At 33.7% G+C, this 24,600-nt stretch overlaps 1 protein-coding gene across 1 annotated transcript in view; it reads left to right on the top strand.

Annotated features, from left to right (window-relative positions):
* Nucleotides 1-12,461, top strand: part of LOC123659130 (RNA-binding protein MEX3B) — a 53,844-nt gene extending 41,383 nt beyond the window's left edge. The window contains exon 2 of the mRNA XM_045594388.1: nt 11,443-12,461. Within this exon, the coding sequence (XP_045450344.1) occupies nt 11,443-12,323 (881 nt within the window). The 3' untranslated portion in view covers nt 12,324-12,461. The remainder of the gene's footprint in view (nt 1-11,442) is intronic.
* Nucleotides 12,462-24,600: the final 12,139 nt, after the last annotated feature.

Consider the following 24,600-nt stretch of genomic DNA (forward strand, 5'->3'; position numbering starts at 1 on the left):
TCGTTTATTACTTTAATAAAAATACTTTCAATAACATGCTCACGCGTATTTCTATACCTCTAAAATAGGTTTTCAATTACGTTACAAATTTAGTTGTAATATAAACAGGCTTCCTAGAATAAAAAAACTGTATACTGTTGAAATTAGTGTAATTAAATAAACAAAAAATAAGCTTTTAACATTTGTAAAAATTTATCTTTAATAGAAGAAGAGAAAGAATCATCAGATCATTGAGAAACGATACGACACTTGCACTCGAGCGCATACAACACCCTCGCCAGTTTTTGTCCTCTGACCTTGTTTGACTTACCTCGACATGCTACTTATAGTATAATATGCATTCACGATATATCTTAATATCTGATATTAAAAAAGTTAAGGACATTTTTTTTGTGATAAAAGGCGACCTCAAAAATTCACAAACATTATTTGTTATTTCAATTTACATATATAATGATTTATATTTTTAATTTTTGTACAATATTTATTTATATATAATTTTTATTATAATTTTCTTTGTTCAAACTTTATCGTTTTCGTAATATTTTTATAAATTTCGTGAAAGAAAAAATTAGAAATAACATCAATGAGCTGTGACGTTGATGTTACTATGACGTTGATGTTACAATAAATTAATGATCGTAAAATGTTGCGAAATTACGCTAAAATTAGGTGTTTACTTTTAACAACCTCTCTGGTGTAGTGGTGCGTGTAGTCGCCTAAAACACCGAAGTTTTGCGGGTTCGATTCCTGTTCAAGATCGATATTATTTTGTATTTGTACAAATATTTCTTTTCGGTTCGGATGTCTGTCCTTATGGGTTTACCCACCGTACCTCGGAGAGCACGTTAAGCCGTCGGTCTCGATTGTTATTGGAAATACCTGATACCGATCGTTACTTGCAGTAGGGAACATAGCCGTCAACCTGCAGTGGAGCAGCGAGGTGGATTAAGCTCCAATCCTTCTCCTACATGGAGATAGAGGCCTATGCCTAACCGTGAGATATAACAGGCTTATAGGAAATCATATCGAAATGAGTGTAGAGTCAAGTGCTCTTAGACACGTTTATGTTGCTTTACATCTTGTTTTCGTGTCTTCTCCATTCTAAATGAAATTTGCGAAATCATCTGTGCTATCTCGGTACTAGTGAAAGCCGTTAATTCTTAATATGAATCAATTAATTACATCTTGAAGGATTTTCGTAAAATAGAAAAAAATTTTTAAATGGAAAATTGTGTTTATATATTATATTAATTTGTTAATATAATATATAAATATTAAAATTTATTGGCGCAGTTTGTAGTGACCCTGCTTTCTGCTCCGAGGGTTGTGGGTTCGATTCCCACCCTGAGTCTGGGTGTAATACAAATATTTATTTATATATTTATATATGTATTATTTATAAGTATGTTTATCGAAAAAAAATATGTAGCTATATACCAGTCGGCTGTTAACTATAACACAAGCATTAAGTTGCTTACTTTAGGAACAGACGACCGTGTGTGTATTGTGTAGATATTTATTTATTTATTTATTATAAAAAAAAAATAAAAAAAGAAATTATATTGAAATTAATATTTCTTTTTTGTTTTCAGGTAAGTATCTTCAACGTCGCTACAGACCAGCAGGATGTGGTTACATAGTTTTGTATACTTTGTTTTTATTACGCGATGAATCTTAACATATTTTTGTTCGTAGGTACTTGATGCGAGTACGTTAATTGTTTTCTTTTTATATAAATTAGAAGTCTATAAAAAAACGCGAAGCTTTAACTTTACATATAGTTCACGAGCATTTAAGGGGTTACGTACAGTAAGAAGCCCCAAATAAAGCGATTTTTCAAGATTTTTCCTCAAAAGACTTAAATTTATTAGTGTGAAAATTGGTTTAATATAAAATGTATATAACATTGTGTTGACTTTTAACTATATTTAAACGTTTTTTATTTGACAAAATTATAATTTTGAAAGTTCCTATAGTTTATCTCCCGGAAGTCCTCGTGAAAAAGATGTTTTGTGGTGACCACTATATCTCCAAACATGGATCATCTGAAAAAAAAAACGAAACTGTTTCATAAAAGTATTATATTATCTAGTAATTAATAGAATGAATAATCAGTATAATTCTTTTTGGCAAAATGGCGGCTTTTTTAACAGAAATATGAATTTTTAGACAAATTGTTTATTAAAAAAAAAAATCGTTTGTCAGAAAGCCGTTTTCGAGCAGTGTTGGTCACCAACTTTGAAAACAGGGATTTAAGATAATCGCGTTTAATACTTTAAAATGTTTCACATTAGAGTACATAAAATTTTATTTGCAACTTACAGCGAGTTGTCTAATCAAGAGTTATATTATACACCCTCCACTCCTTCGGCAGCTCCCAATAAGTCAAGTTGGTGGTCTGCAATCGAATATTTACACACGATGTTCATCCTCTCTTTAGCAACAGCAACTGCCCACTACCAACTTTACCAGGACTGGTCGGGTGGTGCAAGTGTTATATCGAAATGTTTTATTAAGAAATATCGCACATTAAAAAAAATATATAAATAAGTTTTCAAGTTTATTTCTTTGCTTAGCTGTTCGGACTTGACTACTACGCTGAAATTAATCGCTTAGTTTGGAAGGAGAAAAATTTAGATTAATATTGCAGATATAACAAAAAACACATTAATGTATTGTGAACATTTACAACAGATAGATAAAATAAATGGGTCAGCGTCCTAGGCAAGCGCAAACGTTACGGCCTTTACTTTCAAACGCTCTGTCTGACAAGTCTTTAAAACATGCGTGTAACTTCTAAAATTATCACCGGATTGACTTCAATTTTTCTACGCGGGTACTTAAATATACATCACGAAAAAAAAACAATTTCGAAAAAAATCTAACTATGTACTCCTTAATATATAATATGACAAAAATTATTCCCTTAACAATTTATTTCAGATAGTAATGCATAACTTGGTTATAAACCAGCTTAATATCGATCTACTACTAGCTACTGATAAAGATAACTTAAAATCTTTCCAAGACTTATTTTCGCGAGTTTAACGACCTTAAATACATTGAGTTGCATGTGTAAAAATTAGCGCCCTTGCGACATCGACGTACTCGTCTCAATGTAAATGTTATAGGCACTTATAGAGTACAGTGAGTCATTAACATTAAAAAACATTCGTGTTTATATTTTGAGTTGACAATAATCAGTACATAATTTGGAGATAGGTATCAGTGATGGAGTCGTGATAACCATGAGTTTAAATTGTACTCTAGTAAACTTTATGCATATTTAACTGCCTAAAATCTAAATAATGGTAGGTGCTTATGTTATAACTTGCGTATAGGCTGATGTTACAATCATAACTTCTAGGAATGCCTTAAAATTTAGATATGTTCAGAAACTAAGTTTCATTTGTACATTACGGCGTCAAATAATAATCTATATACTAGTGGTCGCCCAGTGATCGAAATTCGACCATAACTAAAAATTTAAATTAAAAAAAAAATGAAAATATAGAACCTTTTTTTAACTTTTAACTTTGACTACAGACTTTGATAATCAACAAGAATATATACGTGTGTGTGTGTCAAATACATGTTAGTGTGTGTAATGATTTTTCTATTGATTCAATATATTTTTATGCATAGTTTTAAAAGAATATTAGCGTTCTGCACTTCTTCACTATATAAACTATAAGTGTACGAAATTTTATACTCCTCCGTCCCCGCAATTTTGAAACGAAGTTCCTTTTCTTAAAAAGTTTTGCTTCACGTATTAATTATTATGATTAGAGTATGAAATTTCGCACACTTATAGTTTACCTAGAGAAGGATTGCAGGACGCTAATGTTTTTTTTAATCCTGCATAAAAATGTATTAAATCAATAAAAAATATTATTCACACTACCATGTATTTGCCACACACACGCATATCTTTTGTTAATTGTCAAAGTTTGTTAGTCAAATTGAAATTTTTTAAAAACGGTCGAATTTCAACCTGCTAATACTGTGAGTTACTTCTTTCTTTATTCAAATTACAAGTACTTAAACATTTTTTCAAATAATAAGTCATTATTCTTGTTACGTACAATACTTGAATATTTGAATAAAGAAACGTTCGGTAACGACTAAGTAAAATGTGCTTACAATAGCTGTTATTGTAACTTGACTTCATCTGACTAATTAAAAGAGCCTTTAACTTCGAGAAGTTGTTTAAAGGGTCACCGAATGAGGTTAAAAATAAACGGTTTCTTCGCGTTATTGAAATGCTCTCACAATAAACCGGTTCCATCGTCGATTCCCTTTCAAATATTCATCGCTGAATTTCCCAGTTCTAGTTTTACACCAGTAAGTGTTACTATTTAGTGACCAAAACACTTTCATAACATTTCTGTGGCCGACCAAAGTCGATCGTTATTCGAGACGCTTTACAACGCTAAGCGAGCCCGTAAAAAGGACAGCCGTACTAAAATATCCACTCGTTTACCATTTCTCTTTCTTCAGAAACATGTCTATCTTGCGATCGGAACTAAATACCTATCTATCTCTTTTCTTCCTACATCACTAGCTCTAGATGCCACGTGTCACTCGCCCGCCGCGTAAAGTATCAAGTCGTTATTCGGCTATAAACGAAATTAATGTTTATCTTTATTGAAACAAGGTCTCTAATTATGTGAGTGTTCGAACTCGGTCGTGCGGATGGGTAACGTCTGCCTGTTATTATTACAATATCGACTTAAGTGCATTAGGTTCAAGTTCGAATTTTCCTTGTAAAATAATAATGTGTCTTTGAAACATCTTCCGTTCCAAATTAGAAATGTTTCTAAATTGATCACGAATACCAAGTCATTTTCCTTTTTTTTTTAAATTCATTACAATAGTTCGCAATGCCCAGCATAAATGTCTGGCGTAGATGTAAATTGAGAGAATTTTGGAATTTCTTTTATAAACAGATGTCAAGTGAGCATTGAACGCCACTAATTTCAGTTCGATCAACCCCGACCTCCCTTCACGCCCCTAACCGCAAAGCTAAAGACACACTATTAATCATTCTACCGCTTACAACGGGCCGTTTTGATAAGAAGCCTATTGTTATTATACTAAAGCCTCTTTCAGATTATAGCGGGTCGTTGACTTACGTTGCTGCGTTTGTTCGAGCACACTCCTCGTTACCTCTGTAGCCCTAGTATTACGTAAGCCGAGTGCAATGGCCGCGGGAAACACCAGGAAAAACTTTTCTTGCTCGCTAAATTTCATAGCTTTTTTTCTCTTAAATTTTATTCACCCATAATTTATTTTATTTTTATTTTATTTATATATATAAAGTAAATACTTATGATGTACAAGTTCAAATATAGTTTTTATGATATCTTATTACTGTTAACTTAATTCGGTAGATCTGTTCCAATATATCTGTATCAATTTACGTGTTCTACAGTAATCCAATGGAAAGCATTTTTTATTTTTTAAGAATAAATGAAAAACGAATAGGTATACAAAATGTGTGTAAAAGTGGGAAACTAATTAAATTTAATTTAAAAATAATTCTGAAACTATGTACCATACCATATTCGTATATTTGCAATTATAATTAAAAATAATTTAAGATTAATTTAATATGTTAATTTTTTAAAATTTAAAAATAAACGTATATATTATAAAAACTCGTCAAATTAAAAACGTAACTATTAAAAAAAAATTAAGATTTATATGTTACCGATACAGTTTTTCATTGTGGTTTTAAAATTCATATTTATCTTTGTTAATCAAAATAGCAATACTGAAATTAGTACATCGATATTTTCCTTTTTATACTAAGTTTTCCTGATTCTTTATATTTCCATAACCTTCAACTCATCTGGTTTTATTAATTAGTCAATATTTTTAGGGTACAATATAATTAACTAATACAAGTTTTTGGAAAAAATCCAATGGGTCGTAGATACAAGTTCCAGCCATTCACAGTAATACGTATATGCGATTTATATTTATCTTCATAAATTACAAGAGTTTGGACATGACCTGTACAAGTGATGATTTTCTGATACGCGCAATTAGTTGAAATGTGGGTTAAATTCGCACGACGCGGCAGTGGCGGCCAGGGGTTGCCAATGCACCGACCGTGGGTCGTTGACCGGTATCGATCGATGACGGCACGCGCCCCTGCGGCGCCGCGCCCTCCGCTTGTCTCCCACCCCTAGCCCCCCGCCCTCCACCGCACGCCGCACACACGCGTCGAAACACCGCATGCGACATTTCGTTCTACTTAGAAAGCCGGTTTTCTACTTCATTTTTACGCGGGAAATGAAATAAAACGCACTTTTAGAATACATTTCGATTGGACGTTAAAGAGAGGTGTATAAATTTAGTTAAGATTTTACTGTTAAGGTCTATTTACACAACACGCAAATGTTTGACGTAGCTTTTAATATTAATTCCTTTTTACAAAACTTGCGTCGCATTTATTCTATTTTGTATGACACTCTATGTTTATGACAACGGGATGCGTCACCGCTGGCTCTTCGCCAAATAACTATGAAAATGCTTCTTCCATAGCCAATAAAGTGATACAACATTTTTGTTCTAACTTTTTAAACTTAACCTTATTCTCTCGTAAGCCGTAATATTACTCGTTAAATTGACGATAATATCAATATGATAAATGAAAAATACGTTTTAGTTACAAAATATTAAAAGAAAATAAATTAGCACTCATTCCCAGGGTCCTATTACTTCTATTGTACTCCGGAAGTATGTATATAATAGATATAGAGAAACAGCTGTAGGGTACGCGGGAAACCTCGTAGCTTTAGCGCGCAACGGAGCGCCACGAGGTTGGCCACCCCTGCAAACCGGCCGCCGTTGTTATGGCGACGCTCTTTCGTTTCTACTGGCCTGGTACTTTATAGACAACTTACCTATTTTATCAGGTCAAACAATCTTTTGTGTATTTTTGCAATCTTTTTTATATAAAAATTGTATGAAAACGTATAAAATATTATTTTTTAATCATTTTTATTTTTTATAAAAAATAACATTCCGTAGCTACTTCGATTTTTCGTTAAAGATCTATTTATTTAATATCTATACATCTATACAAATAAATGAAATTGGAGTGTCTGTTTGTAATATTAAAATAACCGCTTTTTACTAAATGCATATGTATGTATGTATGCACAGTACAGTACATACACCAAAATTACAATTTTTATAATTCTTAGCTGTCTGTCTGTTTGTTCCGGCTAATCTCTGAAACGGCTGGACCGATTTTGACGCGACTTTCACTTGCAGATAGCTGATGTAATAAAGAGTGACTTGGGCTACTTTAATTTTAGATTTTATTTATAACTGCGAACTGAACAATAATTATTTTATTAAATTCCACGCGGACGAAGTCGCGGGCCCAGCTAGTTAAAAATAAAATTAAAATTGTAGTAGGTTTTGACTATATTATTAGTTATTATTATAATAGTCTGGCCTACGTACAAGCATAAATTTTATGACATCGTAAACATTTACTCGTATGTGGTATTTTTGATGCGGTTTTTTTTAGCTCACCTTAAATGCTCAATTTGGTATAACTTGGTTTGCTATTATCTCCGAGTACTTTATTATAAATATTTATTACCTACAACAATTGAACGATTTTTTTTTATATATATGTTTTTATTTGATTAATTAAGGTTATGTTAGTATTATTTATCAAAAGGAACGAACCTCATTACTTATGTGGTCCGTCGACCACAGACCTGTATCTCTTACATCGTAATACTTTGACAAAAATTTCACATTTTACAGACTGTGCTAATCACCAAAACGATAAAAAGAAATTAAATAAATTAAAATAGTTATATGAAGATTTTTATGGCCTTTTATGTAAATAATTAAAAAAAATTGCTATTAAATTATTACGTTTCCTTTTCTATGTAGATAATAGAATTGAGATTCTGTTTGTGAATATAAATTAAATAAATTAACCGTAACATCGTAATCAATAACATGAAAACTAAGCTTTAACTTATTTATTATTCAGGATGAGTCTGCTTTTATCTCTTGTGAACCAAATCTGTATACTCCAACTGTTTTTACTCTGCTTTCTACACGCTTTCTGAGACCCTCGCTTATAATAAAAAGCACACACATGTGCATGTAAAAAGTTATACAAGTATAAATTCAGTTAAAAATATTTGTTTTTATTACGCTTACTTCGCAAATATAATATATAAAAATATTATAACTGCTATTTAAAAATAGCTTTTATTAATCTTATACACGTCATTCTCAGTCCGTTCTCTGAGAAAATTGATAAAATCCTACGCGATTATACCTTAAATACAATTTAAGTCAATAATAATTAAATATACATAATACCTTATTAGTATTTTATCTTTCATCTTAAAATAGAGATAAGTACTTCTTATAAATTTAACGTAAAATGTCTAGTTATTAAACTTATATATGATTCATACATTTTCATATCAATTACTTTTAATTGCTAGTAAGAAAAAAACTGAAATGTAAATATTAATTTTCCACGTGAAACCGGCACGTGTAAAATCTATAAAAAAAAAAGAAATACGAAAATCGTAAAAATATCGTAGCGTGCGGCGCAGTGACCCGGTTCTACGGCGTAGAGTGCAGTGGCCGCTACGAGCTACGCGTACGAATGTAGGTGAGAGCGAACTGGGTTCTACGAGACTGCTACTAGTGCATACTGCTACTTTAGTTCCATGCATTTTAATTGAATAGCGCAGATGCAATGTTACTTTTAGATTTGTTAGCTTCGTTTTCAATGTTGGAAAATTTTTACCATTCAGTTTGTCGTACTTGTAATAAATTATTTTGCAAATAATTTCGTTATACCTCAATTTAGACGTCGTCTGACATTAAAATTTCTTTAAGGTATGAGCTTCACCTACACATGGACTATTGTTAAAGTATTACGCTGTTCTATCCTGTCTCTAAGCACAACGCACAGTGTTTTTATTTGAACATTATTTAACAAAAGCATTGCATGTATAAAATATCGGCGGTGTACGCATGTAATCCCGCTCTTTTGAATAATAAATAAGACTTTATCGCGTTTGTTTTGTATTTTATCATTATTTTGAATATACATGTGTTTACTTGAATGACAAATACATACAGTTGTCCTTTTTATTCAATGTTTTTTATTAATGTCTTTGACCTTCAATCATATAGTATTTTTATCATATTAGATTTGTGGAAATATTTCTTATCATTTCAAACTCATTGCAAAATTAGGATTTATTCTCTTTTTAAAAATCAAGCATACACGCTTATTATTATAATAAAAACGGTCTAACTTAGTTATAAACTTTATATTTTTTTTTTTATTGTGTTTTACCTTTCATCAATATACAAAAGTGAACGAAGCATTTCCATTTGCAACATTAATCTGAGGAATAAACAGCAGTGAACACGATTAGCTCTAAGATGATAGAAAGGGACAGCACACAGCCACCTCTTTCTATTAGGGAGAGCAGTAATACAAACCTAATGATTTTTGGAGGGTCTTTCCTCTAGAGCATCGAAATTGTATCTCTACCCTTACAAGATATACAACTTACGGCGAACATCTTTCATGCCCGCTATAAATAATGTTATTCGAAGCATCCACAAATCAAAATGTTAAATAATACTTTTACACATTATACTTTTGTTACGAACATTATAATACAAGTTTTTATAGAATTCTATATTGAAAAATAAGAACGAAAAACTGCAAATAATACGTCGTTCCAGAATGTTAACGCTAGCAACTCCACACGTGTTTGTAGTATAAATGAAACGCTGTCAGCTCTGACGCGACTAAAACGCCACCCAAAGGCTTTGACGCTCCGCTCTTATTATTACTCCATCCACAATACACTGCGGCTGAACCTTGTGCTAAATAATTCAACATTTTTCAACCGAACCGCGCAGTTCATATCGTCGCTATGGTAACCTATTTACACGTCGAGAGACAAAGGTTTTTCTTGAAAACAGTCACTAGACATTATTTAAAAGTGTAGCTATGCAGGTATCGCCTTTTATTATGTGAATCTCTTGGTTTTCGTTTTATAGAATATTTGGATAGATGTTAGAAAAAATGAAACTGGTACTCTATAAATTAAATAAATAAAGATAATATATGAGTGTTGAGTAATTTCCAGCATTAGTATAGAGCCTTTAATAAATCAGTGAGGGATCTGTTTTCGCGCTTAGCGGCAACCTATTAGCGCCGCAAGCCGCGGCGGGTCAGCGTTAATTTGTCGGGCGCGCTGTTGGCGAGCCGCCAGCGCTTAGTATCATACATAAAACTTAAACGATGCTGCTGTTCGGTTCCTAAAGCGCTGGCTTTCGTATGCTCCTGTAATCCTAGTTAAAAAAATATCGTTTTGACATTCCTTTTGCTCTTAAATAATAAAATCTTCCGTTAATAAAACGTTATATATTTTTCTTACAAATAATACTACAATACTCAGTTTTAAAATACGTCAAAGTAGACGACGTTCAGTAAGAAAAATCTCAGGTCAACGTTTTGGGACCGTCGACCTGTGTGTGATTCATAAAACGACCCTCTATTATGTAGAGCCTACCTATTTGTACTTGCCCGTACTTTGTCACGGGAAATATTTTCAATTATTTGGTCTGATAGTAATATATATTGAAAAATACAAAAGAAAAATATTATATTTTTACGGATACACAGAACAATGTCCTAAAAATATTTTTTCCTGTTATACATGAGAAACAAGGGCATTTTTAGAATTTAATACTGTTAAAATTTCTTATTACAATCTTAATTCGTCGTTATCAAGCATGAAAACATGCGAATCGATTATCGAGGTCAAGCCTACATTCGGGCAACGACAGGATATGGCACACTACCCTGCCATGATTTACCGCAGTGGAGCTGCGCGAGCAGGACGCACGTACAAAAAATGCACAAGTCGGTACGAGACACACTGCACTCACGTGGCGCTCCTTTTTATTTGTAGCAAAATAATTAATTTTCTGAAATAAACATTTTTATATTTGTGGCCCATCGTACTATATATATATGACATGTATATTATGACATATTTAAGGAATCAAATTTTCAGAATAAATTAATTTACAAAGTCTTAAGAAAAGAGAACGTAAGCGTGTTCCTCGTAAGACCTGCCGCTGCCAAGTGACGTACTCGGATCACAATGCAGTCAAATCCGGCTGGCGAAGACAATATCGAGCCTCACATTGAGGCTGCTAGCCATCGTCTTTAATTTTACGTCGACTCGCATACGTATCTACGAACACACTAAAATATAACTACTTTTTTAATTTTTCATAAACATCAATTTATTAGGTTTTCATAATACGAAACATTATTATATAGCAATTTAATGTGAAGAAATTTTAAAAGAGAAAAAATATTAATACTATATATTTTTGTTGCAGGATGCAAAATCAAGGCATTACGGGCGAAGACAAACACGTACATAAAGACACCGGTGCGCGGTGAGGAGCCCGTGTTCGTGGTGACGGGCCGTAAAGAGGACGTCGCGCGCGCCAAACGTGAGATCCTCTCCGCCGCCGAGCACTTCTCCCAGATACGCGCCTCGCGGAAGTGCGGCGCCGCCCCGCCGCCGCCCGCCGGCGCGCCTGGCCACGTCACCGCGCAGGTGCGCGTGCCCTACCGCGTCGTTGGGCTCGTGGTCGGGCCCAAGGGAGCCACCATCAAGCGCATCCAGCACACGACCCACACGTACATCGTTACACCGTCGCGTGAACGCGAGCCCGTGTTCGAGGTGACGGGGCTGCCCGAGAGCGTGGAGGCAGCTCGCAAGGAGATCGAGGCGCATATCGCGCTACGCACCGGCGCAGCGAGCGGGGCGACGGGCGCGGGAGCTGTTGCGGGGGCGGAGGGCGACTCGCTCGCGCAGCTGTACCGCGCCGGGCTCGCCTCGCTACTGCGCCCAGAACAAGAGGCCGCTTTCTCATCTGCAGGCTCCTGCTCGTCAAGCGGATCCTCCGGTCGGCTCGGCGATCTGCTGGGTATCTGGTCTTCGACGGAACGCGACGAAGGTCTCGGCGAATCGCCATCGTTCGAGTCTCCCGGAGCCGGCGGCGTGTGGGCGTGGGGCCCGCCCAGGCCGTCGCCGGCGGCGTCGCCCGCGCGCACTTGTGCGGTGTGCGCGGATCGCGGGGTAGCGGCGGCGCTAGTGCCGTGCGGCCACAATCTCTTCTGTCTGGAGTGCGCGCAGCGGCTGGCGGCGACGGCGGCGCCCTGCCCGGCGTGCGCCTCGCCCGCGCATCAGGCCATCCGTATTATCTCGTAAGCCGTAATGCGGCTTGCGACGTTCCCGCCGACGCGGAACCTTTTTTTACTTAAATCGTTATGAAAATACAAAAAAAAAAGTCGCGTAATCGAAATCCTGGTGCCAAAAGTCGGCGCCTCGCCGGCACGGCCCGTCCGCCGCGCCGTACCTATCGTAAGTCGGCAGAGGTACTCACGATATATTTTCTTATTATGAACGTTTTTTATTAGGTCGTCGAGCGCCCACTGCGCTCGTCGCCGCAGAGAGAGTCGAGGTTACGATAGAATTTCGAAAAAAAATGCATAAAATTTAAAAAAAGTTGTATAATTATTATTATTGATAGCGTAAATGAGAAATGAAAAATTTATAAAGCTTACCTAACGTAGTAGCGTAAAGTATTAAGATATCGTAATAATATAATATGCGAGGGACGGGCGGCGCGGGGAGTGAGCATCGCGGCTGGACCGAAGGCGCGAGGCGGCCTAGCCAATGTGTTGTTGATAGGTAATGATTGCGGCAAGCTGTGTTGTTGACGCGTGTCCCGGACCCCGCGGGACCGCAGTGTAGTGTAATGCCGCCCGCGTCCCGGCGCCGCGCCGCCCGCACCGCTCCCCCGCGCGCCATGCTCATTATTTTGACTGTACGAATATATTCGCTTAAATGATATACATACGTACACACTATAATTACGATAATATTAATATAATGTTTGTTTTAAGTGTGTTTTAATGTTTAGATTTTTATTGTAATGTTTTTATGAATGATTTTTATCTGTACGATTATTATTGATTATTATTTTATGTGTTGACATGTTTTTTTGTGATTATGTGCGCCCGCGCCTCGAGCGCGGGCCGAGGCTGCTGTATGATTGTTTAGTGGATAATATCAAATAATAAAATTAAAGTAATAAATAATAAAGAAATACAATTCATTCATTATTATTATTATTATTATTATAAACTATGGTAGTTTGTAGCACATTAACTATTCATTACCTATCGATACTTATTAAGTATTATTATTATTATTATATGGAATAAATTTAAAGAATACATAATTATATTTCATAGGAATTATTATTCTGTATAACTCTAGTTAAATATAACGATAATAAAATAAAATATAATTGTATTTGTATCGGACGACGTTGTTGTTTGGTTCATCGGGGGGCTGGTTTTATGAATTAATATTTTTTTATTTTTTTACCGTTATTAGTTTTTGACTTACTTATGTAAAGATCGCGAGAATAAAAAACTGCCTATTAGATTATATTTTAAAAATAATGGTTACGTAAAATCAGCTCCCGTCGTACGTAGATCCAGTGATTTCGATAATGTTATTTTCATAATAAAATGGGTAGACGCTTTAGGTTCAAATAACGTTGTGAAAATTTGTGAAATTTTGTAGACTACATATCTTATTATAAATCTAATATAAACTATAAATTTCGATCTAAATCTTTTATTTATCCCTTACTTAATCATAAAATTATACTGTGTCAAAGCAAAATTATTAACCAAAAAAAGTAGATATACTCTGGAAGTAAATCTCCAAAACATAATATAATTCATATATTAGCTAAATCTTAAACTAAGTTAGTCTTAGCAGTTAACAAATAATTTTAAAATTAACGTTTGGTTTCTTTTACACAAAAATAATAAAGATAGCGAACCTATAATTAATTATGACTTTTAAAACAGCTAACAACTTATTGGCATATATTCGACGAATTCTTTGCTTTAAAATTACATAAATACAACCTTCATTCAATCAATTAAACATTTGGCCTTAATAACTTTCTACTAAATCATTAGACTTTCATAATATATAATTAATTCGTGAGATCGATCGATTCTGCCTGTAACATGTAACATCCATAGGTCTCTCTCATGTATCTGATGGTAGTATCCACCGTTATGTTGCAGTAATGACGAAAGCTCATATTACCGATATGATTGTGGGTTCGATTCCCGACTTGTACATATTACTTTTTGATCTAAATATTTGTCCTTGAAAATCTATCATAAAGTCATCAATCGTAATATGTTTGGGACGTAATAAAAATCTGACAACAATAATCAAGTACTACTCCGCCACAGTGTCGTTGCATGTCGGAATCAGTGTCCAACCCTACTCACACACATTTCCAGACTAAGATATCTACTTATAAGATGTTCGTCATCAGATTTTGTCAAAATTGATCATGGTGCTAGTAACTATGGTGACAAGATGTGCTAATGGCCGTAGGTTCGATCCCCGAACATGATAAATAAACATTTTAAAGGTCATACAAACTTGTCGAATTGTGCGCACGCTTCTGTCGTGTATGTTTTCCTATCTCCAACATAAAATCACATCTTCTTTGGGCCTTTAAGAGTGGGGGATTTATTTTAATTTATTTATTTATTTCAACGTTACTTATAAATTAACAGTTGTCATAAAAATTCTTAAATAATGGAGTAGGTAGTTGAATTTTTAAAAATAATAAAGTTATCACTAATCCCATGCTGCAAATCGAAGACCGTTTCTTGGTAGAGTGTGTGCGGTATCGTAACAGACTGACGATTCGCGCAAGATTATCGGCGAAAGCTGGATGAGGACGTAAACCACTGGCATATTTGGTGCCAATTTGGGTAGTCTTATGTCATATATCATATGTCTCATATGAATAAAAGCAACAACTGTAAAGTTAACCCTAACATAGGAACTTTAAAATTACTACGAACTTTTGAAGTGTGTTTCAATTTTAGGGACACTAACAGACAAGTAAAGAGCTATTAAAATAGAATGTACCATCCAAGAATCAACAAATACAATCAAAGAAAATACAATATGACATAAATTTCATTACATCCATAATAACTTTACTGTGCTACACAAACTGTCAAAAGCGGACTTACTATAATAATTATACTGACAAGAAATTTTACAAAACAATTGTCTTATTTTTTTAATTTATCTTTAGAATACGTTAGTAAACATTACAATGCCAAATAAAATTTCTATTGCTGGACGATCTTCTTAAAAGAAGAAACTTAAACCGTTAAGCTGATTCTCTAGGGCTTTATGGATGTATGAGTCTCTGCTAAGTGGATATTTCTTTATAATGTTTTTCTTTTCCGCTAAGTATAAGATATTCTTTAAAACAAAGTAACGGTGTTAAAAATGAATAATACTCCGGATACTAACTCTAGTAAACCAGTCTGTATTTTAAGCTGCGATCGTCTGATATCAGTTTGCATCTTCATTCCATCAGAGCAAAATGCAGTAAATAGTAATATAATTGTGTTTGCTCGCAAACGAAAAAAAAACCGACTTCAATTACATCGACGAGTAATACAACGTAGATCGACGAAAAAATAGTCAAGTAACTGCGCGTTATCAAAGATTACTCAAAAAGTAGTTATCAGATCTCAATAAAATTTATATGTGACCACATGACAAACATCAGCTTTCGATTAAATTAAAAATTATCAAAATCGGTACACCCAGTAAAAAGTTATTGCGGATTTTCAAGAAGTTCCATCAATTCCTCTGGGATCCCATCATCAGATCCTGGTTTCCTTATCATGGTACTAAGCTTGGGATATCTCCTTTCCAACAAAAAAAGAGTTATCAACATCGGTACATCCACTAGAAAGTTATGCGGTATAATACAAGGTAGGTCGACGAAAAAAGCGTCAAGTAAAAACGCATTATTAGATATAGCTCGAAAAGTAGTTGTTAGATCTCAAATAAATTTAAATGGGACCAATTGGCACACACCACCTTTCGATTAAAAAAAAATTTGTCGAAATCGCTCCACCCAGTCAAAAGTTCTGATGTAACATACATAAAAAAAAAATACAATCGAATTGAGAACCTCCTCCTTTTTTGGAAGTCGGTTAAAAATATACACAACGAAGAAACAATGTTATGAAGTTCCTGAACACATTTTCGAAAGTATATCCTGTGAAAAATCGATGTTCGACGTCCGAGCGTTATCAACATACATTAAGTCTTTAGCAACCGAAACTGCTCTTCATATCTCTTCATTCAGTTTGCTACGAGCATCACTACGAAATGACATACAACACGATGAAGGTATTCTAATGCAACATTTAGTGGTGAAGTTACATTAGTTACAACAATTACTTTGCAGCGTGATTTATTAAATAATCAAGTAGTTATTAACAGCGTTTTTTTTTTTTGTTGACTATTAGAGCCTGGACACTTTAGTTTTGTACGGGTTAACGCACATTGAGCAATATGATTGTCTTGCAAACTAATAACCTCCTTAATTTAGCTTATTTATTACGAAATTGTTATTTGACTGATGCAGATTTCTAATGAAATTGTTATTTGTTTGCTACGAATGACGTCTGTACTTCTGCCTATATATACTCAAAATAATCTTAATAAACTTAGTGTTAGATCGACTTTCATTGGGTTTGGTTTCCCTCATATCTTCCCTCACATATCAATCATCTCTCACTCAACCATAGACTGTACGATACAAGTTTTATTGTTATTATTGACAAATACGAGTTATTGACTTGCATTAACCCAAATTAGAATAAAATAAATTTACGTTTTTTAGACATTCAAGGAATACTACACTTTTGACGACATAACATACCTATATCAAATCAAATCCGACTGTTCTTGGTTCATACCAACTCTCATGTATCTGAAAGGGTTATGAATCATACATTTGCAAAACTACAGAGAAGTGTGAAGATTTAGCGCCCTTATTCTCTTACAAACTTATTTTAATGAAAAACTACAGAAATATTTAAAACAATAATCGAAATAAAGCCAACAGCATTACTTGTTATTAACAGGAATAACAATAATAAATAAAGTTCGTTTTTAGTCGATAAGAGTGACTAACGTAATAAATTAACTGAGGTAGGGCACAGCAGGAATTTCCTGCTCAAAATATGGAGCAGCCCGTCTGGGGTAGTACTTCGACCTTACAAAAGATCACAACTAAATAATACTGTTTTCAAGCAGTGTTGTGTTCCTGTTGGTGAATAAGGTGACTAAAGCTCCTGGGGGGAATATGGGATAGGGACGGTAACGTGTTTGCGATGCTTCTGCTGTTGCAGGCGTCTATAAGCTACGGTAATCGCTTACCATCAAGTTAGCCGTACACTTGCTAGCCGACCTAGTTACAGAAAAAAAAGATAATTATTAAACAATAACACTGACAAACAAGACACAGGGTCGTATAGAAAAATATATATTGTTAAAATAAAAATTTGTTATTGAAAATAAGTTTAGAAACGGAGTTACCATTAGCAGAAGAGATTTTTAACCACTATGTTTGTTATATGTATGTTATATGTAAAATATTCAAATCATATAGTCACTAATAATGAACGATTCATCCTCAATACTTTTTTGTATGTAGGGTAGAATAGATGATCGTGTGCGATGAACGTAACTACCGAGCATGTTTGAAAGAATGTTTAACTTTGCTTTTATATACGAATAAGCAAATGGATTACAAATTAACGAAAACAAGGTGAAAAAGTATTTCCTCTTTGTGTGTTCTTTTATTGGAAGCTATTTAAGCATAGAACAATGCAAACGAAAGATATGTGATAATATTTTCATAACCCGAAAAGCTTACTAATATTATAGTTGGATGACATGCGTCTAATCTATAGAAAGTATTATAAGATTGGTCACTGAGAACAAAAAACGTAAAGTACCGTTAATTTTAAGAGACATCGGTAGTTTTCTCGGCAGCTCAGAAGATTGTTATGTTTAACGCCTAAGTATTAACATTTGATAGGAAGAGGATCCCATTATTATTAAAAAACGAAGCCGTAAAAGTCGAAGTATTGTGACTAGTAGTATTTTGACTAGTTTTTAAAAACTTTTAATAATAATATCACCTCAGTGGATACACATTTTCCCGCATGTCCAAGATTATTTGAAAATACAAGAAAAAAACATAACCCAGCAACATCAAATTGACTTCAACCTCTTAAACTTGAAATCATCGTCCTCTAATTCTAACTACGTCTGAGGCGGTAAGTAGGTACATGGGATAGTTAGAACTGCAACTTCTTACTTGAAATACTTGAGTAAAAGCTACTAAATCATACAAATTAGCATGGAATTAAAAACTCTACTTGTGTACAGCTAGCTCAATTTTTATCAGATCTGTTTTTTTTAATTCTCATTATTTGGTATTCAGCAAAATGTATCGTATTAACACTATATGATGTAGAACTTCGTGTAAATTTAATTCCCGTGTATTATTTAAATATACATTTCCAAGCCAAATACCTTAAAAGCCTAAAAGCTTCCAAACCAAGTAAACTCAAATCACACCTGAGTAGTTTCATTAGTTTCATAGTAAATTGTAACAATCTTTTGCGATTTGCCTATCATACCACCGTTCTCTTCACTTATTCACGTATATATAATATGAATTAACTCTATCTCTATCGATCGTAATCAATACATAAAATCAGATTAAAATTATTTTACTCGAAACTCGAATAGCAATAACTAATATAATAAACCCTGTATCATACAGTAAAAGCAGGCCTGATTAAATACTTATTCAAAGGTGCCAAACAGTGATAACTACGCCTAATGTTCGTTCCGCGGTCGCTTCTTAAATTTGGCTTGTATCCACTATTTACGATTGGGATGAAAAATTGTTTCATAGAGGGAATTCTGACTGGAATCTGAGTCTGCATTGTTTGTATTTAGGTAAGATTTAGTATTACATACACGGTTGTCTGTTTCAATAGTAACTGGTAAGCTGGTAAGGTAACTTAATGCTTGTGTTATAGGTAACAGACGACTATTATAGCTAACTTTTTTTTATAAATATACATAGAAATAATAAATGTATTAACACAATATAAATACAAATATTTCACCCAGAATCAGACGGAAATCGAATTCGCAAACCGAGGAGCAGAAAGCAGGGCCCGTAAATTGCGCCGACGGGGTAGTGCTTTAAATATTGCACAATCAAAATTACGTGCCACCACTAGGTAATTACATCTGTATATATACAACACGTTATTAAACTGGCGTCCTTCCATTTAACTGGGATATCAGAATCTATATAATAACCTAAATACGCAACTTACTTGCCCTAACACTTTAATAAAAATAATAGAAATAACTATTAAATAATTAATATTTACGAAATTACCGTCTTGTGTACGTTAGCGTTGTGTCAATGGCCGAGTATCCTGAGTTTTACAGTTATGTCGGTTATTTGTAGCCAATTTTCCCATGTCGTCTCAATTTTATTTTTCAAATTTGTCGATTTTTAATTTCCGTTGCAATGAGCTTTACTTACTAATTGCTTCATTTTATACGTATATTTTCAGCTGTGGTATGCCTCAATGTATCTCTTATTTGGCCCTAACCGGAAGGACGCCAGTTTAATAACACGTTGTGTTGGTAGGTAGGTGACAGATTAAACTTCCAGATACTTGTTATTCAATAGCAGTGTTTTACTTGAAACGAAACAGAAAATTCAAGCCTACATATACTGGAACAACAATTCAATAGAGAACGTTTCAGTAGATTTCTACTTGTTTTTAGTGAAAATATGATAAATGAAAATAACCAAACCAAGCGACGGCAACACTAAAAAAGTAACTGAAATTTGGTGCAAAACTAATTACTTATTTTCGTCATATAACTTCCGTTAGTTGAGTACCTATTTATTTGTTTTATGTTAGATAACACGTCGCTAAATTATTTATACTCTTAATAAAATGTATGTTTTGTATTTTTTTTAACCACAGTTACGAAATGAACGAAAATACTCTTTATATCTAAAAATACTTGTATTGCATAAGACTAAGTCGTAGTTCTGTATCTTTACGGATCACTTGTTTCAAAATTTAATTCGAAGACCGCTCATTGAACTTAAAAGAGTCTACATTGTTGTTGGAAGTTTAAGTACACACACTTTTCCGATCTGTAAAAATTGAATAAATATTTTGACCAATCGTAAAGGAACATAAATACTAATGTTTAGCAGTAAACGAGCTAAGGCTTATAGAAAATTGGCTATCAAAAAAAGTGTTATAAAAAACATTAATATTTTCAAACTTCTCAAAAAAAATAGATTAACGTATTATAAAAAAGAAATTAATTTCCACTCAATACACCTACGCGTTTATCCGTCCACCCGCAATCAGCTCCATCGCGGATTAGGCTTCTGTCTTTTTCATTGAAAAGAGGATTATGCCCAGCAGTGGTATGTTTAAAGTGTGGAAATTTATAGAAATAATTATGTAAATAGAACAAAAAAATATTATTTAATAAATATATTTAATAGTATACGTAAGATATTAATTGTAAGCGTGTTATCTACTCTATCACTAATTAAGCTCCCATTCACGCAATCGTACATCCAATTCCTTTTTATAGAAAAGGGACTTCCGCTCAACAGTAGGATGTTTACAAGGTACGTTACCTTCTCTGAAAAAGTATATAAAAGCACTTAATACATAGATACGAAACGAAATTGTTATAGTATTATTTTTAAATAAGTTATGTTTAAAATAACATTGGAAACATGAATATATTTCATTTTTATTTTCTAAAAATAATACCAAGTTTCGTAAGCATGTATTTGAAAAACATAGTAGGACATGTAGTTCTCAGATCTTGATGGTGTTTATATATTTCGTAAGGTTTTTTATCTGATTTCTCTATTTTTAATTTTTATAAATATTTAAAATGACTTTTGAAAATATATCATACACATTCACAGCGGAGAGTAAGCATAAAAAGAAGAATTTTTAACTTTTAATTAGACTTTTCGAAAATAAACTTTACCTCTATAGTTTTTGTACGACTGTGTAGACGAATTTTACGAGTAGATGGCGCAGTTGTCGCAGAACGTGTAGTTGTACTGGCATTAGTGGAATCGATACCCACTAAGACAAACATTTGTATGGTCCACAATTCGTTTGAGCAGTAAGTACCTAAATCCTACATATGTAATATATAAAATTCTCGTGTCGCGGTGTTTGTAGTTAAACTCCTCCGAAACGGCTTGACCGATTCTCATGAAATATTGTGTGCATATTGGGTAGGTCTGAGAATCGAACAACATCTATTTTTCATCACTCTAAACGTTAAGGGCAGTCCACACCAATTTTTTTCCTAATTTTTAGATAAATTATTTATTTTTTATTATTTTATTATGATTTGGCGTTGAAAAATACATACAACCCTAAATTTTCACCCTTCTACCACCAATCCCTATTTTTAAATAGCGTTTAGCGGCAAGACAACGTTTGCCGAATCAGCGAGTAAATATATATTATTTATAATAATAAAAGTTAATAGTTATAAAGTTAAATAATAAGTTAATACTTAATAGAAAGAGTACTTCCAAGTTTTATTTTAACTAAAATTTTAGAGTTATTAATCAGGATCAAAACTGCACTAACTCCTTCACCTTCTTCTCTTGTATTTTTTTTTAAATCTTTCTAATTTATCCTAAGTTTAACGCCTTAAAAGACGTTTTCCAACTTTATTATAAAAATATGTCATTACCAAAAATCTCTTGATTTGTAGATTATTTCAATAATTAAAAAAATTTAATACAATATTTAATTTAATTTATGTTTCATAAATGAGATCCTTATTAGACCTCGTTCTCATTTAGGATGTTGGGAGCCTGTAACTTGACACTGTAACCGGAAAACCGTACATATTATTAAATCTCAATATGAACCACGGCTTTTATTTCGAGGGTGTTAAAGTTGAATCTTGAACAGCGTATTGTTTAAAACGATGTTTGTAAATTTGTTTTTGATAATAGCTACTTTGGGTAGTGCCATCTGTCGCTGTAGGCGTCCTCTTCGCTACTTGGTCACGATCACACGTTTTTCTCACACATCCATCGGAAGTGAACTATTTTGAGCCCGCAGGTGTACTCTTTTGATAGCTTAGCTAGGGCTAGCTTGATTGAGTAGATAGATACGACTACTTCTGTCATATAAATTATAAAGTCCAAACATACAAATTAAAACAAATTACTATATAATTTTTTTTTTATTATTTCCATTTCTATAATCCTTTTGAAAAGTTATTTATTGTTTTTATTTATCGATGGTCAGGCATGATTCGCTCAGCATTCGAAATACGAGTGAGTATGAATTTTATTTCAGAATTTTCATTAAATCGGAAAATCTTTTACAATGTTTCAAATATCTTCACCATTCGAACAATTCAGCTTCCCTGATTGATAAATATAGCCCCTCATCAGTATGACAAAAAAGTAGAGAAGCTTATCAATCCAAACAATATACCTAGATATTTCTTTAGTTTAGTTTAGTTAGAAATAACATGAAAACAATAGAAAAGAGACTAAATTTTCTTACGTGTTACATAAATTATCATTAAAAAATATTTTGCATTTTAGTATTTACACGCTCTTAAAATCAATGTGATAAGGTCTGTGATAACAATCGCCCGAATCCTAGATATAAAAACTAATATTTGCATAAACGGATACATTCGCCAGAAGCAAGAATCTTCTTGGCTACATACGTGTACATTTGTGACCATTGCACTGGGTCCTTGAACACCTACTTATACATAAAATGAATATGTTTCAAAGGTTTTTTTTAGTCCAGTATCGTCAAATGGAACTATTTGTAAAATTAGAAAACTCAAATAGTGCATTAATTTGATGAATATAAATTTACTATTCTCGTGTAATATTTTCTTATTGTTGTAAAATGTTAATGCTATTTACGTAAACACAAATTGTAAATTTGAATATTCACTTCAAAGCATCGTTCCTAAAGTGCTTCTCGAAATAAATTATGAACCCAAACACTTCCTGCGTAGATTCGTTTGACACGGTGATTAAATTCATTAATGTCTATCTCTTAACATTGAAAAAGGATCCTACTATCGGGAATTAAAATAAACTATGAAAATTAAATTTTTATATAATAATATAAAAGTATCTTATATCTATAAAGACAAAGCCAACCCTGCGATCACTAATCCGACTGCCCAGCGTGGTGACTATGTGCAACACACATGAGTTCACGCATTTTTGGTTCGAACTTGTGGAGGCCTGTGTCCAGCAGTGGACTGCGATAAGCTGAAGTGATCTTATATCTATATAAATAAAAATGCTGCTGAAATGTATGGATGTGCATAACTTCTGAATTACTGCACTTAATTGAGTTTTTGTTGCGTTCGTTACTGTCAGTACGAGGTAAAAAACACATTTTGTTACAAAGTTTGCCGAGTCAGCTTGTACTTTATTTACTAGTCGTAATTAAATTATTTTGTTCCTTTCAAATGACAGATTGATGATTCCCTTAATTAAATTGACATGAGTTAGCAGAACATGTTAGGAAGTTTGATTCATATAAGACGTTTGTCTATTGTTCGGCAATGAATGTACATTTTAAAAGGATTTTTTGGAGTCAGGTAAGCAAAGGCAATTTTGGTAAATGATCAAATCTGCCGTAGGACATTAACAACAAAAGATCCTCCAGTAAAAGAAACTAGATACTAGGAAAAATGAAAGCTCGTTAAAGTTCAGTTGTAGATAAAATAAGAGGCAGGAAACATGTACCATGTAAAGGGAACTAAGTACATCTATGAAAAAAAAAACAAACATTATCAACAACTTGGAAATAGAATTTTAACAAGTAAATGTAAAGTGCTTTAACATTGTGCAAATATATGGTTTAATATGGTTAATTAAATCATCGCCTTGTTAGAACAAAAATAATATTCTTAAAATTCTGTAAAATAACTGCTGTTTATGAGACATGTCTACGAGTCGCATTTAGGACGATGTCTACAATATTTTTGGCTTCGTTTGAATTCTTTTTAAATTGGTTAATAATACAAAACCTTAATAGTTAAATGCAGACAGACAGTTTTTGAGACATGGGTTGAAGATAGTGGACCATAGACTCGTTAGGTCTTTTCAAATTTTTGATTTAAGATTAAAGGTATTAATTTGGTATTATTTATTTTTATTATTTGGGGACTGAGTCGCCCTCGTCCGTAGGTGTATACCCCGTTGTGAAACCCTACACGTGGTCCCTGGGTGGTGCTAATCAGGTGACATACTGGTGGTAGGCTCTGGCCGACGGCTCGCGACCACCCACCGAACAAAGTCGTACCGTCAAGCGGTTTCGTGTTTCGGTACGTTGATCGGTGTAGCCGACTGAGAATTTGGGTCGAAAAAGTTGTTCCGCGTGAATTGGCCAGTCTGACTGGCACTGGTACCGCTGCGCTGTGGTGATTGGTTCTGGAGGGTAGCGGGATCCGAGGC

This window comes from Melitaea cinxia, chromosome 13, assembly GCF_905220565.1.
Source record: "Melitaea cinxia chromosome 13, ilMelCinx1.1, whole genome shotgun sequence".
Lineage (NCBI taxonomy): Eukaryota > Metazoa > Arthropoda > Insecta > Lepidoptera > Nymphalidae > Melitaea > Melitaea cinxia.